The 14,993-nt window shown below is 32.6% G+C and overlaps 2 protein-coding genes across 2 annotated transcripts; one reads left to right on the forward strand and one right to left on the reverse strand.

Moving 5' to 3' along the window:
- Positions 1–2,807: 2,807 nt before the first annotated feature.
- LOC138347613 (uncharacterized) lies at positions 2,808–3,182 on the reverse strand. The gene has a single exon (XM_069295915.1). It carries the CDS (start codon positions 3,180–3,182, stop codon positions 2,808–2,810), a length of 375 nt encoding a protein of 124 aa, XP_069152016.1.
- A 6,320-nt stretch (positions 3,183–9,502) lies between these two features.
- On the forward strand, positions 9,503–11,360 carry LOC101263384 (7-deoxyloganetin glucosyltransferase-like). The gene is made up of 2 exons (XM_004235016.5): positions 9,503–10,075; positions 10,195–11,360. Exons 1-2 carry the CDS (start codon positions 9,568–9,570, stop codon positions 11,124–11,126), a joined length of 1,440 nt encoding a protein of 479 aa, XP_004235064.1. The 5' UTR covers positions 9,503–9,567; the 3' UTR covers positions 11,127–11,360.
- Positions 11,361–14,993: the final 3,633 nt, after the last annotated feature.

The raw sequence follows: 14,993 nt of genomic DNA on the forward strand, positions 1-14,993 counted from the left end.
ATTCTGTAAGCCTTGCTGGATGAAGAATATCCAACAAACACTCCTTCATCACTCCTAGAATCAAATTTTCCCAGATCATCATTTCCATTATTCAGCACAAAACATCTGCATCCAAATGCTCTAAGAAAGCTTAGCATAGGCTTTCTGTTGTTGAGCATCTCATAGGGAGTCTTATTCAAAACAGCTCTTGTTAGACACCTGTTAGTAACATGATATAATGTGTTAACAGCTTCAGCCCAGAAATTTTGAGGAAGATTGATTCAATAATCATAGTTCTGGCAATGTTCACCAAGGTTCTGTTTTTTCTTTCCACTACTCCATTTTGTTGAGGAGTTCTTGGAGCAGAAAAATTATGACTCGTACCATTCTCCATGCAGAATTTATCGAGTGTTGAGTTCTCAAACTCAGTACCATGATCAGATCGAATGCTGCAAATGACTTGATTCAATTTGGTTTGAATCATTTTGAAAAGTACCACTAACTCTTTAGTTGTGTCTGCCTTTGATCTCAAGAATGTTGTCCAAGTGTATCTCGAGTAATCGTCAACAATCACCAAAATGTACTTTTTGCCATTTATGCTTTGAACTTTCAAGGGTCCACACAAGTCCATATGAAGCAGCTCTAGTGTTCTTGATGATGTTACTTGCTTTTTGGGCTTAAAGGATGATCTGATTTGTTTTCCTTTAACACAAGCTTCACAGATTTTATTTTCTGCAAACCTCAGCTAAGGCAGACCTCGGACCAGGTCCTTAGAAATCAGTTTGTTCAATAAGGATGAGCTTACATACCCCAGCCTACGATGCCAAAGACATGTTAGGTCATCTCCATAAGACGTTTCTAAGTTGGCCACATACATATTTTTACTTCTGTGTGCAGTGAGAATTACCTTCTTTGTAGTTAGACTCACCACAATACATTTCTCAGAAGTAAATTTGACTTCATTTCCTTTGTCACAGATTTGAGACACACTCAACAAGCTGTACTTCAATCCATCCACATGATACACATTGTCAATTGAATCTTCAAGTGATTTTCCCACTTTGCCAACTCCCAAAATGTACCCCTTCTTTCCGTCATAAAATAAGACACCTCCTCCTTGAAGTGTCTTGAGTGAGAGGAAGTTTTTTACATCTCCAGTCATATGCTTAAAGCATCCACTGTCCATATACCAGCACTGACTGCTGCTCCTCTCACTCACCTGCACCAAGAATTACTTGTTTAGCTTGGGAACCCATTTCAATTTGAGTTCCCAGAAGGCAGACAAAGGAGTGATTATATTGTATTTAGTCCAATAGGGTAGATTTTGAAGCTTTCTAACAAAGGACATGGGAGCAGGGACAGATTTTTTCTTTGAAAATTTGTGAGTTGAAACATGCTTTGGAGGACCAGGTCTCTCTTTTGGTAAATTTTGCCTTTCAGAATAATTAGAGAGCCTTTCATAGGAGTTTCTCCATCTAGCACACTCACCCTTCAAATGTCCATTCTTACCACAGTGAAGACATAGCAGATTGTCAAACACAATCACATACTTACTGTGAGGATTATAACGAGGAGTGATGTTCAAACTTCCTAGTCCTTTCTTATTGAAATTACAGTGATTTGTTGCATTTGACAGTAACTTTGAGGATTTTGTCCACTTAAGGGATTTTTCAAGTTCTTCCTTAAGTTTGACAATATCCTGTTCTAATTTGTTACTCTTTTCCAGCGACAGACCAAGATTTTTCTCAGAGTTTTTCAATTTTTCTTGAATTTCAGCTTGTAAGACATTCCATTCAGCTTTTCAGCTTCTTCAGTAATCTGATTCAACTGGTTCTTAAGTTCAGAGTTATTTGACTCTAGAGACACCATTCTTGACATTTTCTCTTCAAGTTTAACTTTGTTTTCAGTTAAACTGTCAAGTTCAGCATTCATGGTGTCTCTTTCAAATGTTAACTCTATCACAAAATCAATCATGACTTTTGCCAAAGTTCTCAATTTTTTAAGAGAATATTTATCCAAGTCATTTTTCATATCTAGAAGAGTTACCTGATTGTCCTCTTTTTCGTTTTCTGTGTGAGCCATGAGAGCAAACATTTCATTGAAGACAGTTTCCTCCTCATGTACAGCCACCATAGACACATCTTTTGGTTCATCAGGGTCTTCTGAATCACTTGAAGAATCACCCCATGCAGCAAGAGACTTTTTGACAACCAAATATGCAGCAGCTTTTCGATCTCTCTTGCCGAGTACCAGGTCCCTTCTATTCTCTTTGTCACTTCTTGGTTTTTGATTTTCCTTTTTTTCATTCTTGAGCAAATGACAATCTCTGATGAAATGCCCAGCTTTTCCACACTTGTAGCAAGTATCACCTTGAGTAGCATTTTGAGTACCATTTGTTCCTTTTTTATAAACTTTGTTTTTCCTCACAATTTTTTGAAATCTGCTGATTAGATATGCCATATCATCATCACTTGAATCTTCATCTGATTTGTACTTAAGCATCAATGACTTATCCTTTTTGGCTTTCTTCTTTGATAAATCGTAATTTCGATTCATCTCATGTGTCTTCAGATTTCCAATCAAAGCATCCATAGTCAGCACCTTCAAATCTTTGGTTTCTGTAATGGCATCAACCTTGCTTCCCCAAGATTTTGGAAAAATTCGAAGCACTTTTCTGACTTTTTGGTTATGCTTATAGGTTCACCAAGACTTCGCAGCTCATTTGTAATGGAAGACAATTTTGTGTACATATCATGAATTGTTTCTCCTTCCTTCATTTTGAAGTTTTCATACCGTGAGGTAAGCATGTCAATCTTTGATTCCTTGACTTATTCAGTTCCTTCATGAGCAGTCTTCAAACAGACCCAAATTTCCTTAGCAGACTCACAAGCTGAAACCCTGTTGAACTCATCAGGTCCTATCCCACAGATAAGAAGAGTTTTTGCTTTGTAGCCCTTTTCAAACTTTTTTCTATCAGCTTCGTCGTATTTCTGTCTAGGCTTTGGAACAAGATTAGTTTTCTCACCATACTTTTCTTTCATCATCGGAATAACCGGTCCATCAAGTACAATATCCCATAACTCGCTGTCTTCATCCATGAGGTAATAATGCATTCTAACTTTCCACCAACTGTAGAAATGTCCATTGAAACGAGGAGGTCTTGTCGATGACTGACCTTCTTCGAGATTAAGTGGAGCAGCCATTCTAGAAAAAATATCACTTCCTTGGTGTTAACCAAATAGGGAGTGTCTGCTCTTACCTCTTGATAGAATATATGCCTTCACTTAACAAAGTAATGGACCAGGTCCCTTACTACACTAATGAATAAAACCAGAAAGTTAAATATAGTAAAATTAACACAATGATTTTACGTGGAAACCTCCTTGCTTAAGGGAGTAAAACCATGACCTGTCTCACAGGATTTTCAATCATTTTCACTAATCTTCAAAAGCAAAAGTAAAACACGATTACAACAAATGTGAGAAGAAGTTTTTAATCTCATGTTTAAGCAATAGTCTCTATTGCTTAACAAGCCTAAGTAGAAACGAATCTACCCACTAAGCTATCCCACTTAGATAACTTAGAATTTCAATACTACCTACTGATTCCTTTATAGTTTCAGGAATAGCTTACAATATAAGAACAAGAGAATATATTCCTAAACAGCTACACTAAAAGCTCCAGATATTTTTGCTGTTCTTGGAATGATTCTGCCTTTGCTTGGTAGTAGCCTTTGCAAGAGTTTTTGAAAAGTTTTTATCAAGTTGCAAAAACTATCAAAGATGTTTAGAAAAGTGACTTTTATATGAACAAGTCACTTTCCTTAAACTCTTTGCTATTGGTTGGAGAAGTCTTACTTTCTGACGCCATCGGGAAGTGTGCACCTACTTTCTGTACCGTCTCCAACTGGCAGTCAACTGGCTCGTCACCATAAGAGAATGGTACCTCTACTAGGTCCCTGAGTTTGTTTCATCTGCAACACTCAAGTAAGAAACCTGGTACCTTTACAAGGTCCCTAAGTTTGTCAAATCATCAAAATTACAAATAGCGACCTCCACCTTTGATTTAGCATTATGGCACAAAAGATTAGATCATATTCCCCTAGTAGTTTAGTGAAAATTAAAGCATTTCAGAATAAGTGTATTAGCACTTTAGATCATTGTGAAGTTATTCCAATGGAAAGGAAGATTAGACTTCCTTTTCCACATAGTATTACTAGATATAATGTTCCTTTTGAATTTATTCAAATGGATGTCTAGGGTCCTTACAAAGTTACTACTTTTAATGGAATGAATTACTTACTTACTTTGGTTGATGATTACTTTTGATGGACATGAATATTTTTATTAAGTATGAAATGTGATGTTATTGGTGTGCTTAAATCCTTTATTGCTATGATTACCAATCAGTTTGAAAGAACTATTAAGGTGTTTAGATTAGATAACGAGACATAATTTTTCAATACTCAGTGTGCAAAATTGTTTCAGTTCCATGGCATTATTCATCAAAGTTCTTGTCCCTACACTCCCCAACAAAATGGTATAGTTAAGAGAAGACATAGACACATCCTTGAGATAGCCAGAGCAATCATGTTTCAAGGTCATCTTCAACCTAAATTCCGGGGTTGCTGTATTGAGGTTGTTGTACATCTCATCAATAGGATATCATCCTCTATTATTGAAAATGTGTCTCCATTTGAAAAGTTGTAGGGTAGACCACCTATTCTGGATTATCTAAGAGTCATTGGATGCTTATGTTATGCTAATTTGTTGCCCAAACAGGATAAGTTTGGTCCTAAAGCAGTTAAAGGTATATTGTTTGGTTATGGTACTCTTCAAAAAGGGCATACAATTCTTGATTTTGAGACAAACAAGGTGTTTATCAGCAGGGATTTCACTTTCCATGAATTCGTTTTTCATTTTTACTCCACAACTAATTCACCAATAACAATATCTTGTCCATCCTCTTTCCCTGCATCAGATGAACCCGCTACATCTTTCCCAGCATCAGATGTACCAGCATCAAATGCACCAATTGTTATTGTTAATCCATCTTTGGATCCTGTAATTTCTCCTTCGATTTCCTGTTCTTCCACATCCATGTCTTCTGATACTACAACTTCACATGAGCCCAATAGAAGATCAGGAAGGTCTTTCAAACCTCCTATTCGGATGAAAGACTTTGTCCTAGGATCTAAAGATTCTTCTGCTCATTCTTGTTTATATCCTATCTCAAAAGTTCTATCTTATGATTTTGTTTCTCCTACCTACTAAAGTTCGCTTACCAAATTTTCCTCACTTGATGAATCAACACCCTACTCTCAGGCTGCTCAAAATCCTGGGTGGATAGAGGCTATGCATGCATAGATCAAAGCACTGCAAGATAATGGTACTTGGGTTTTGGTTTTACTGCCTCCTGGGAAGAGGGCCATTTGTTGTAAATGGTTCTATAAAATTAAATACACAGCTTCAGGAGAGGTAGATAGATTTAAAGCTAGGTTAGTTTGTAAGGGGTATAACCAACAAGAGGTCTTACACTATCAAGAAACTTTTTCTCCAATTGTAAAAATGGTCACTGTCAGAATAGTTTTAGCAATAGCAGCATCTAAAAACTGAATATTCACCAAATGGATGTCTTTAGTACATTCTTGCAAGGAGATATTGAAGTGGAGTTTATATGTCTAATCAGGGCAAGTCTCAACAAGTTTCCAGACCGTGGAATTTAAAACTCACTACTGTTTTACTTTCTTTTGGGTTTACTCAAAGTCACTTGGAATATTCTTTGTTCATTAGACATTTACATGGAAAGATGGTTATTGTTTTAGTTTATGTTGATGATCTTATCATCACTAGTGATGATTTATATATGATATAGGATATAAAAGCTAGTCTGCATTCCAGTTTTAAGATCAAGGATCTTGGTTGTCTTAGATATTGTCTAGGCATTGAGTTTGCTAGAAGCAAGAAAGGGATTGTTATGCATCAGAGGAAGTATGCTCTCGAGCTTATCTCTGATTTGGGACTTGCAGGGGCCAAACCAGTAGGTTCTCCTTTGAAGTTCAATATGAAATTCACTAATACTGAATTTCATAATCATACTGGAATCACATGAGACACACCTGTAGATGACATTGGTGCCTATCAAAGACTCATTGGCAAGCTTTTGTATTTGACTAATACCAGACCCGATATTGCATTTGATGTGCAATGTTTGAGCCAATTCATGGATTCACCTAAGACTTCACACATGAGGTTGCACTAAGGTTGGTTAGGTACATCAAAAGTTCTCCTGGGACTGGCATTCTATTACCTTCACATAACTCTAATGTGTTTGCTGCTTATTCTAATGCTGATTGGGCAGCACGTCCAAACACCAGGAGATTTGTCACTGGATACATAGTGAAGTTTGGCTTTTCCCTTATTTCATGGAAGTCAAAGAAGCAACTGACAGTTTCAAGGAGTTCTGCTGAACCAGAATACAGGATTTTAGCCTCAATAGTAGCAGAGATTGTTTGGCTTACCAGGTTGTTCAAAGAGTTGGGTGTTAATTTACAACTTCCTATTCCACTTTATAGTGACAGCAAGTCAGCTATTCAGATAGCTTTAAATTCAGTATTCAATGAAAGGACCAAACACATTGATTTGGATTATCACTTTATCCGAGAAAGAATTCAATAAGGACTTATGCATTTGCTACACCTTCCTTCCTCTGAGCAACTAGCAGATGTATTGGCTAAAGGGCTCACTCACATACAACATTCCTACTTAGTAAGCAAGCTAATCATGAAGAACTTGTTTACAGCGCCTAGCTTGAGGGAGGGTATTGAGGAATTAACAACTCGTACAGTTGTTCTTTAGCTTAATTCTGTTACGAGTTAGTTAGACTAGAGTTAGTGATAGTTAGTTGGTCTAAGTCGGTTAATTAATTCTCTAGAAAGTTAGCTTAGCTAATTGATCTATATGTATGATTATATTTTTTTTTCTCTGTAAGGTTCTGTAACTCATTTCTCAATTCTATTCAATTGGAGCTTCTCTCTTCTATGCAGGTATTGTTTGCTTATCCTTACATATCACTGAGTAGTAGATTCTTCAATGTTGTGAAAGTTAACATGTATAGATCCCATTCTTTTTCATCAAATTATAAATTTATATAACCAACTTGTAAAATGTCGAATTTGTACTTCCATTTGGATTAGTTGAAAAGTAGGTGATATACATTAAGCACTTGGAAATATTCCAATAAGTATATATCATAAGGAATATTCTTGTAAAAGTCTTGAAGGGCTATAAAGGATGCTTGATGCCAGATAATATATAAATCTTATTATAGGCGATAACTTTCTTGCAATATTATTTATTTTACGTGACGTGAACTTCCCAACTTGTATGATTAGGACAAAGGAGTAATCTATTGGAATTAGTTTCAAGGATTCCTCTAAGAATGCGCACAAAGGAGGAATCTATTGGAATATTACTTATTAATACATGGAATATAGGAACATGTAAGCCATGCTTTAGTCAACGTCTAACAAAGAAAATAAAATTGATAGTTGTGGTAAGATGTGATACAAAATTTTTTTTTTTAATCAAAGATTTAAATTTAATTTTTTAAAATGAAAAAAAAAAACTTGATAAGAGGTGGTTTCCCTTTTAATAGACCTTATTTAGGGTAAATTTAAATTAATTAAGATTCCAAAGTAAGTATATATATCAGGATCAAAAACTAAAAATAAAAATATAAAGGATAATTATTATTAAAAAAATTAAAAATAAACTATATAGTAATAAACAATGGCTAAATAATTATATTTTTCTGTCTTAATTTATGTGATTCATTTTCTTATAGTCTATCCTCGAAGAATGTCTTTTTTGCGATCTTTCCTATTTGACAGCTATTTAATGGCATTCCCATTTTATTCTTGTTAATCTTACGTAATATTTTATTGTGAAAAAAAGTTAACTAAAAACAAACAATAAAGTGACTTTAATAAGGACAATTTGATAGACACAATAAAGTCTTTTTTTATTTCTTAAATTTCTCATTTAATCAAACAATACAAGACAAATTAAAACAAAGGGAGTAAAAATATGAGATATAAACAAATGAAGGTAGAAATAGGATGTCTACTAGTGTCAAGTTCATCAAAGAAGATACACATACAGTGTTATCCTCCTCGGACTATTGTTAAAAGATTGTAAATATTTAATATTTGTAAAAAGTCAATATGCGAATTTTCCGACAAATGAAGGTTAAATGACAAAAGTTTTGGATAATGAGATAGGTCTTATAAGGTTTGGACAATCTTAAAAAAAATTGAAATTTTTAGTCTAATCTAATTATAGCAAAAGAAAAGGTCGTTTTTTTTTGTAAGAAAGAAATAATTGATATGTTTAGTGAGAAAAGCTATTTTCAACCTATTAAGTAATTAAAAATATATTTTGGGATCAAATTATTGACGGAAAATACATTTTTAGACTAAACTTTATGATGGCATTTTTATTCGATTTCAAGGACAACCATAGACATCATTTTAGCTACTTGAAGTTGTCCGCATAATTCATTTAGACACCTCAACTAATCCTTGTGCCAATTGAACACTTTATTTGTTCAAAAGTCATTCCTATTAGACACAAAATGCTGACATGGCAAAAACGTGTAATTCACTTTTCTTGAGCGCGTGAATTTATTAAAAATAATATTTTTTTTCTTAATTTATACCCTTTATACCCCTAAGTTAATTTTTTTAAAAAAAAATTAACAAAAAAGAAGAAGAACAGTTCTTCTTCTTCCCTATTCCTATCAACCCCAACCCAACCCCCATACCCATACACCAATGGTTATCTTCTTCCCCCACCATTCTAATGATTTTAAAATTCTTAGTCTTAGTGTTTATCTTCTTCCCCCACCATTCTAATGGTTTTAAAATTCTTAACATTTTGTTTCATTTATAAATTTTTTCGGAGAGATTTTTTTGCCCATCTTTCTCTACCTAAAAAACGAGATGAAGTAAAAAGTTATAATTAATAAAAAAGCTGATGAAAAAGAAAATTGTTGGGTTAAAGATGGAACTGTACAAGGAGGGGAGGGGAGGGTCACCATTAATGGAGTTAGAGGAAATGTATTTTTTGTTCCGGTTGAAGGGGCAGAGAAGTGGTGTTTAAGTTTTGTTTTTTTTTTCATTTTTTTTACTTTAAAATAATTTCTTAAATTTTTTTTACTTTATAATATAATGTTTAAATAATTTTTTGGATTAAAAAATAACACATTTCATTATTTAATTGGTCAAATTGACATGTCAGCGCGAGTGTATTTCACACATTCTCTTTTTTTGTTTATTCTCGAAAAAATGTTCAAATGGTTCAAATTCAGAATGGTTAAAGTGTTCAATAGGTAGTACGTCTAGTTGAGGTGTCTAAATGAATAATCGGGACAAGTTTGAGTGGCCGCATATGACTTTGGCCTAAAATATATATAAAAAAAAATGTGTTCCTATATATATTATGTATATATAAGCCAATTAAACAGAAACTTGTGTATAGTTAGTTCGTGAACAAAAGAAACGTAGAAGAAAAAAAAAATAATCTAAGAATGGGTTCAATTAATGAAGCAAGAAAGCCTCATGCTGTTCTTCTCCCTTATCCATCACAAGGACATGTTACTCCCATGATGTCACTAGCAAAACTTCTTCATTCAAGAGGCTTTCATATAACATTTGTAAACACTGAATTCAACCACAAACGTCTCATTCAATCCAAAGGTGTTGATTCAGTGAAAGGTTTGCTTGATTTCAAATTCGCGACGATCACAGATGGAATGCCAGCATCAGATGAGAACGCGACTCAGGATATAACATTACTTTGTGATACAACTCGAAAGACCTGTTTAGTTCCGTTTAAAAAGCTTCTTACTAAGCTCAATTCTGGTGAGGTACCACCAGTTAGCTGTGTAATTTCAGATGGAGTTATGACGTTTGGCATTAGGGCTGCTCAAGATTTGGGCATTCCGGATGTTACTTTCTGGACTGCTTCTGTTTGTGCCTTCGTTGGATATTTGCATTATCGTCAACTTATCAAACGAGGAATTTTCCCATTCAAAAGTAAGTGAAATTTATTACTTTTGAAGTAATATGCATTGCATAATTGAATATATGCCCTCACATAGTACAATACCAAACAAAGTATTAAATGCACACGAATCTTGTTTTGTTTTACACAGATGATAACTACCTCATAGATGGCACTCTTGACACACCAATAGATTGGATTCCTGGAATGAAGGATGTTAAACTCAAAGATCTTCCCAGCTTCCTTAGAACTACGGATCCTAATGATATAATGTTCGATTTCATGGGAGAGGAAGCACAAAATTGCCTCAAAGCATCTGCCATTATGTTCAACACGTTCGAGGAATTGGAGCCCGAATTATTACAAACTATAGTCTCAAATTTCAATTTCTATAATATTTACTCGATAGGGCCACTCGGCCCCTTGCTGAGAAAACATGTCCCTCATCATAGCCAAGTTCTATCGCTCAACTCAAGCTTATGGAAACCGGACACCACAATTTTTGAGTGGTTACATAACAGAGATATCGACTCTGTTTTGTATGTTAACTATGGAAGTGTGACAACAATGACCAATGATCATTTCTTGGAATTCGCGTGGGGTCTTGCCAATAGCAAGCAACAATTTTTATGGATAGTTCGTCAAGATATTATCAAGGGTGAATCAGCCACATTGTCTGAGGAATTTCTTGAGGAGATTAAGGATAGGGGTATATTAGTGAATTGGTGTGCACAAGAACAAGTGCTACGCCACCCGGCAGTGGGTGCATTCTTGACTCATTGTGGATGGAACTCGATGATGGAAACCATATCTGAAGGTGTACCGGTCATTTGTTGGCCTTTCTTCTCGGATCAACAAACGAATTGTCACTACTCGTGTGAAAAATGGGGGATCGGGATGGAAGTTAATCATGATGTGAAACGAGAAGAAGTGGCGAAACTGGTGAGTGAGATGATGGTAGGGGAAAAGGGGAAGGAGATGAGGTCCAAGGCTAGAGAATGGAAGATGAAAGCTAAAGAAGCCACTGATGTTGGAGGATCATCTTTTCAAGGATTTCTCAAGTTAGTCAAAGCAATGTTTTGAACTAGTAGATGATACATAGTTTATAATCAGTATAATGCAATTCACGGTTTATTGCTAATTGGAAATGTTATTTTATTGTATGAAGTTTAGTATTTCGGTTATAGATTGTAAACCAAAAATAAATCATCATAATCTTACTCCATGAGTACTTTGGAACATCACCATCAACCAAAAAAAAAAAACACAAGAACCACTCAGTATTTACGAGGAAACTTACTAATATTCTTCACGATCTAGTAATTTATTTCAGATTTGCCTATTCGCGAAATAGGTTGCCTAAATGTTCCAACGAAACTATAAGAGCAATAGGTAAAGAAGACAATGTTTTTACATGGAAAACACCCAATTCAAAAGGTAAAAAATTCACGACTTGTATCCCTGTAGAATTTAATTCCAACATCACTAAATCATTGAGTCTCAACAATTTAAGATTACAAACTCTGTAACCTAAGGAACTGATTCTAATTTCCTAAACTTCAAGTTATTGATGTAATTACAACTTTTGCAATCCTAGGAACTAACTTTAATTCCTAAACTTCAAGTTATTAATTCAGATTACAACTCTTGCAATCCTAGAAACCAACTCTAAATCCTAAACTTCCACACAAACCTCTCAAGGTATGTTTTCCAACTCTTCGAGCTATCCCAACTTGAAGAAAACACTCTTAATTCAATTTGTAACTCACTAAACTAAGATTACATCAAGAATCAATCACAAAGAAAAGTTCCTTACTTATAAACTCTGTAAAAAGACATGAATCCATTGATTCCATATGACTTATTACTAGTTCCGCTTTCACACTTTATGTTAGGTTATTAGCATTTTAATATTAATATTTAACATGTTAAATTGTTTTATTTTGGAGTTATAAGAAAACATTGGAATGGATAACTTCTAGATCATCCATTAGAATTGGTTGTCCATCACTTTATTTCATTCTTAATACCTCCATTACTCTTTGTAACTTATGTAACTCCCATTGTAACCTATGTAACTTATGTAACTCCCATTGTAACCTATGAAACTCCTAAGGTCATTATCTTCACTATTTACTACCTCCATTATCTTCCTATTCATTGTTAGGAAGACTTCTTGTAGTATAAATAGTGGTAGTCTTCATTTGGTTTTAGATACACACAATTCATAAGAGAAAACAAAGAGTGAAAGAGTTAGTCTAAAAGAGAGTTCTTATTAGTTGAAGGGAGGTGTTCTTTTTTTGGAGCTTTGGACTCAACTCTTGTCCAGAGTTGTTGAGTTATACTTTGTGAAGGCTGTTATATCCTGGAGGGGACAAGTCAAAGAGGACTACTGCTGAACCGGTGAAAACATTTGCTGCAGTGGGCTTGAATCTCCTTAAAGAGAGCGAGCTATCCGCGCCTCAGCCTGAAGAGATTACTTTCTTCATTTTATTTTCAATTGTAATCTTGCAATTTTATTATCTTGTAAGTTTTTTCACTAACACTTTATTCGTACATGGAGTGGAGTGGGGTGGGGTGGGGGGGAAATGAAAATTTTCTTTTTCTTTTACAAATGGACATGCTAGATCATATATCTATATACGAATAGATAGATCGACCGGTGGATTCGCACCTGAGATCTTTCTACAGATAGTGGGGGTATCCACCCCTATAACCATGTTCTATTTGGAGGAATAAAATAAAATAGTCTTTCGGAGAGATGGTTGAGTGATTGATAGCCCCGGATATATTTAAAATCAATATATATATAAATGAGGATCATAGAGGAGCTGATGTGACACCTCTCTATGGCCTCCATTTCAATTTCTTTTTTTCCTCCTTTTTTTTATTTTTTTTCATTTCTTTTCATTAAATAATTTGTTTATTAATTAAAAAATCCATTCATATTTATTATTCTAATTATACCTAATAAGTTACAACAAAACCTCCATCTATTTACATTCCCTACTTAAATAATATGTCTTTTCAACTTATTTTTAATTATTCTTATGGTTTACACAAACTATAAATAACAACTATCTATGTTCAATGATCATTCTCATTTTCTCATTCTTTCTTTTTATTAGTATAGTTTTTTCCTCTTTTACATTTTTTTCTTCATCTTTTTCATCAATCATGTACTTAATAAGTTCACCATATGATCTTCATATTGATAAAGATCATAGATATATTCTTCAAGATTCATTAAATTGATGTTTGCATTAGTTTGGTACAAGTTTATGAAAATGAAGAAGGAATCATAATTATTTCAAGATTTCATCAAGAAGATGGTCATATTAGTAAAAAAGTTTGAATGATTTCCAAATATTTTGAAGATTAATTCATTCATGTATTGTTTTGATTATATTTTTTAGTTAGATATATAATTTCATGTTATTCAACAAAAATTAAATTATGAAACTCTACTAATTAACACGTTAGAAAGCTCAATTAACATTATTTTCTTAATTTTACTTTGCTCTTTTTCTTCTTATTATTATTATTGTTGTTGTTGTTGTTGTTGTTGTTATTATTATTATTATTATTATTATTATTATTATTATTATTATTATTATTATTATTAATGAAAAGTTATATAGTTTTATTTTTATGTAATTTTTTCGTCAAGTTCTAATTAATATTTTAATTTTTGTCACAGTTGAAAAATATAATATTGCACATGATATATTTCTTATAGCTATTGCATATTGATGTCCCTAAAAAATATATGATGTAGTTTATCATATTAAAAAATAGTCATAGACTAAACAAAAAATAAATTAATCATTTTTTAGTACTTTTAAAAAATTTAATGAATAAATAAATTATTTAATGAAAAGAATGAAGAAAAAATTTCCCCTTAGTCACATTAATTATATTAAAACTAAAAAGTGTAATTTATTTAACTTCTCTTAATTATTGAAAATGAGAAACATAAAAAAAAGTGATGTGGCATTTATCTTCTCTTTATTAACCTTTTTCTTATTTAAATTAATTAATTTTTGTAAAAGTAATTTACTTAATTAATTAAAAATAATTTTTATTAATAGAGAAACATTTACAATAAAAACTTTTCACATACTACTTTTTTAGGAGTTAATAATAATCATCCATAACTCACATCTAATTTCCAATCCTAATAGATTAATTTTCCACTTTCTTTTCCTTTTTTTTTTATCTTCTTCTGATTATAATTTTAGAATAACAATTTTAAAAAAATATTTTAAATTATTTTCTCTTTATTATTTACTTACAACCAATATATCTATTTACATATAAAGTTAGAATGTTAGAAATAAATAAGATGATGTGGTACATTTCTATCACCTCCGATCACATTTATCTTTTCTCTAAATTATTTAGAATGTTTTTTATTTTTCTTCACCAGTGTGATATTGTAAAATATATTTTCAAAATTTCCTCTTCAAATAATTACTTAATAGTATTATTTTGCATAATTAACATTTTTTTTATATATGTAACTTTTATTTTTAATTGTAAATTGTTGATTAATAATATTCATGACTTCAAAACCTTGACCCCCTAAAGTAATTAATGTGCAAGTTATATAGTTTTTCTTATCTTACTTAGTTGCTACAAGTAACAATTTTAAAGAGATTTTCTATAGAGTTTTTGTATTTTATTAGTATTTTTTTTATATATTATAAATTTATAAGTGTTTATTAACAGTTTGGTATATTGCAACAATTGCTTTTTTTTCGTTCTGTAATAATAATTATTGTGTTGTTATTTTTTTAAAAATATTGAATGTTTGCTTTTCATATTAGATTCATGTTAAATTAAAAAAATTAAGTAGAGTATATTGTTAGTTGAATAATGAAAATATGATACTCCTATTGAATTGCTTATGTAGTGTTGACATGATTTTTCAATATACCGAAGATGATT

The sequence above is a fragment of the Solanum lycopersicum genome, chromosome 3 (assembly GCF_036512215.1).
Source record: "Solanum lycopersicum chromosome 3, SLM_r2.1".
NCBI classification, from domain to species: Eukaryota; Viridiplantae; Streptophyta; class Magnoliopsida; order Solanales; family Solanaceae; genus Solanum; species Solanum lycopersicum.

What these genes read in the sequence shown, in the direction of transcription:
- LOC101263384 (XM_004235016.5), top strand. Translation starts at nt 9,568, where the DNA reads ATGGGTTCAATTAATGAAGCAAGAAAGCCTCATGCTGTTCTTCTCCCT. An exon ending in AGGAATTTTCCCATTCAAAA is followed by an intron (nt 10,076 to 10,194) that starts GTAAGTGAAATT and finishes TGTTTTACACAG; the next exon opens with ATGATAACTACCTCATAGAT.
- LOC138347613 (XM_069295915.1), bottom strand. Translation starts at nt 3,182, where the DNA reads ATGGCTGCTCCACTTAATCTCGAAGAAGGTCAGTCATCGACAAGACCT.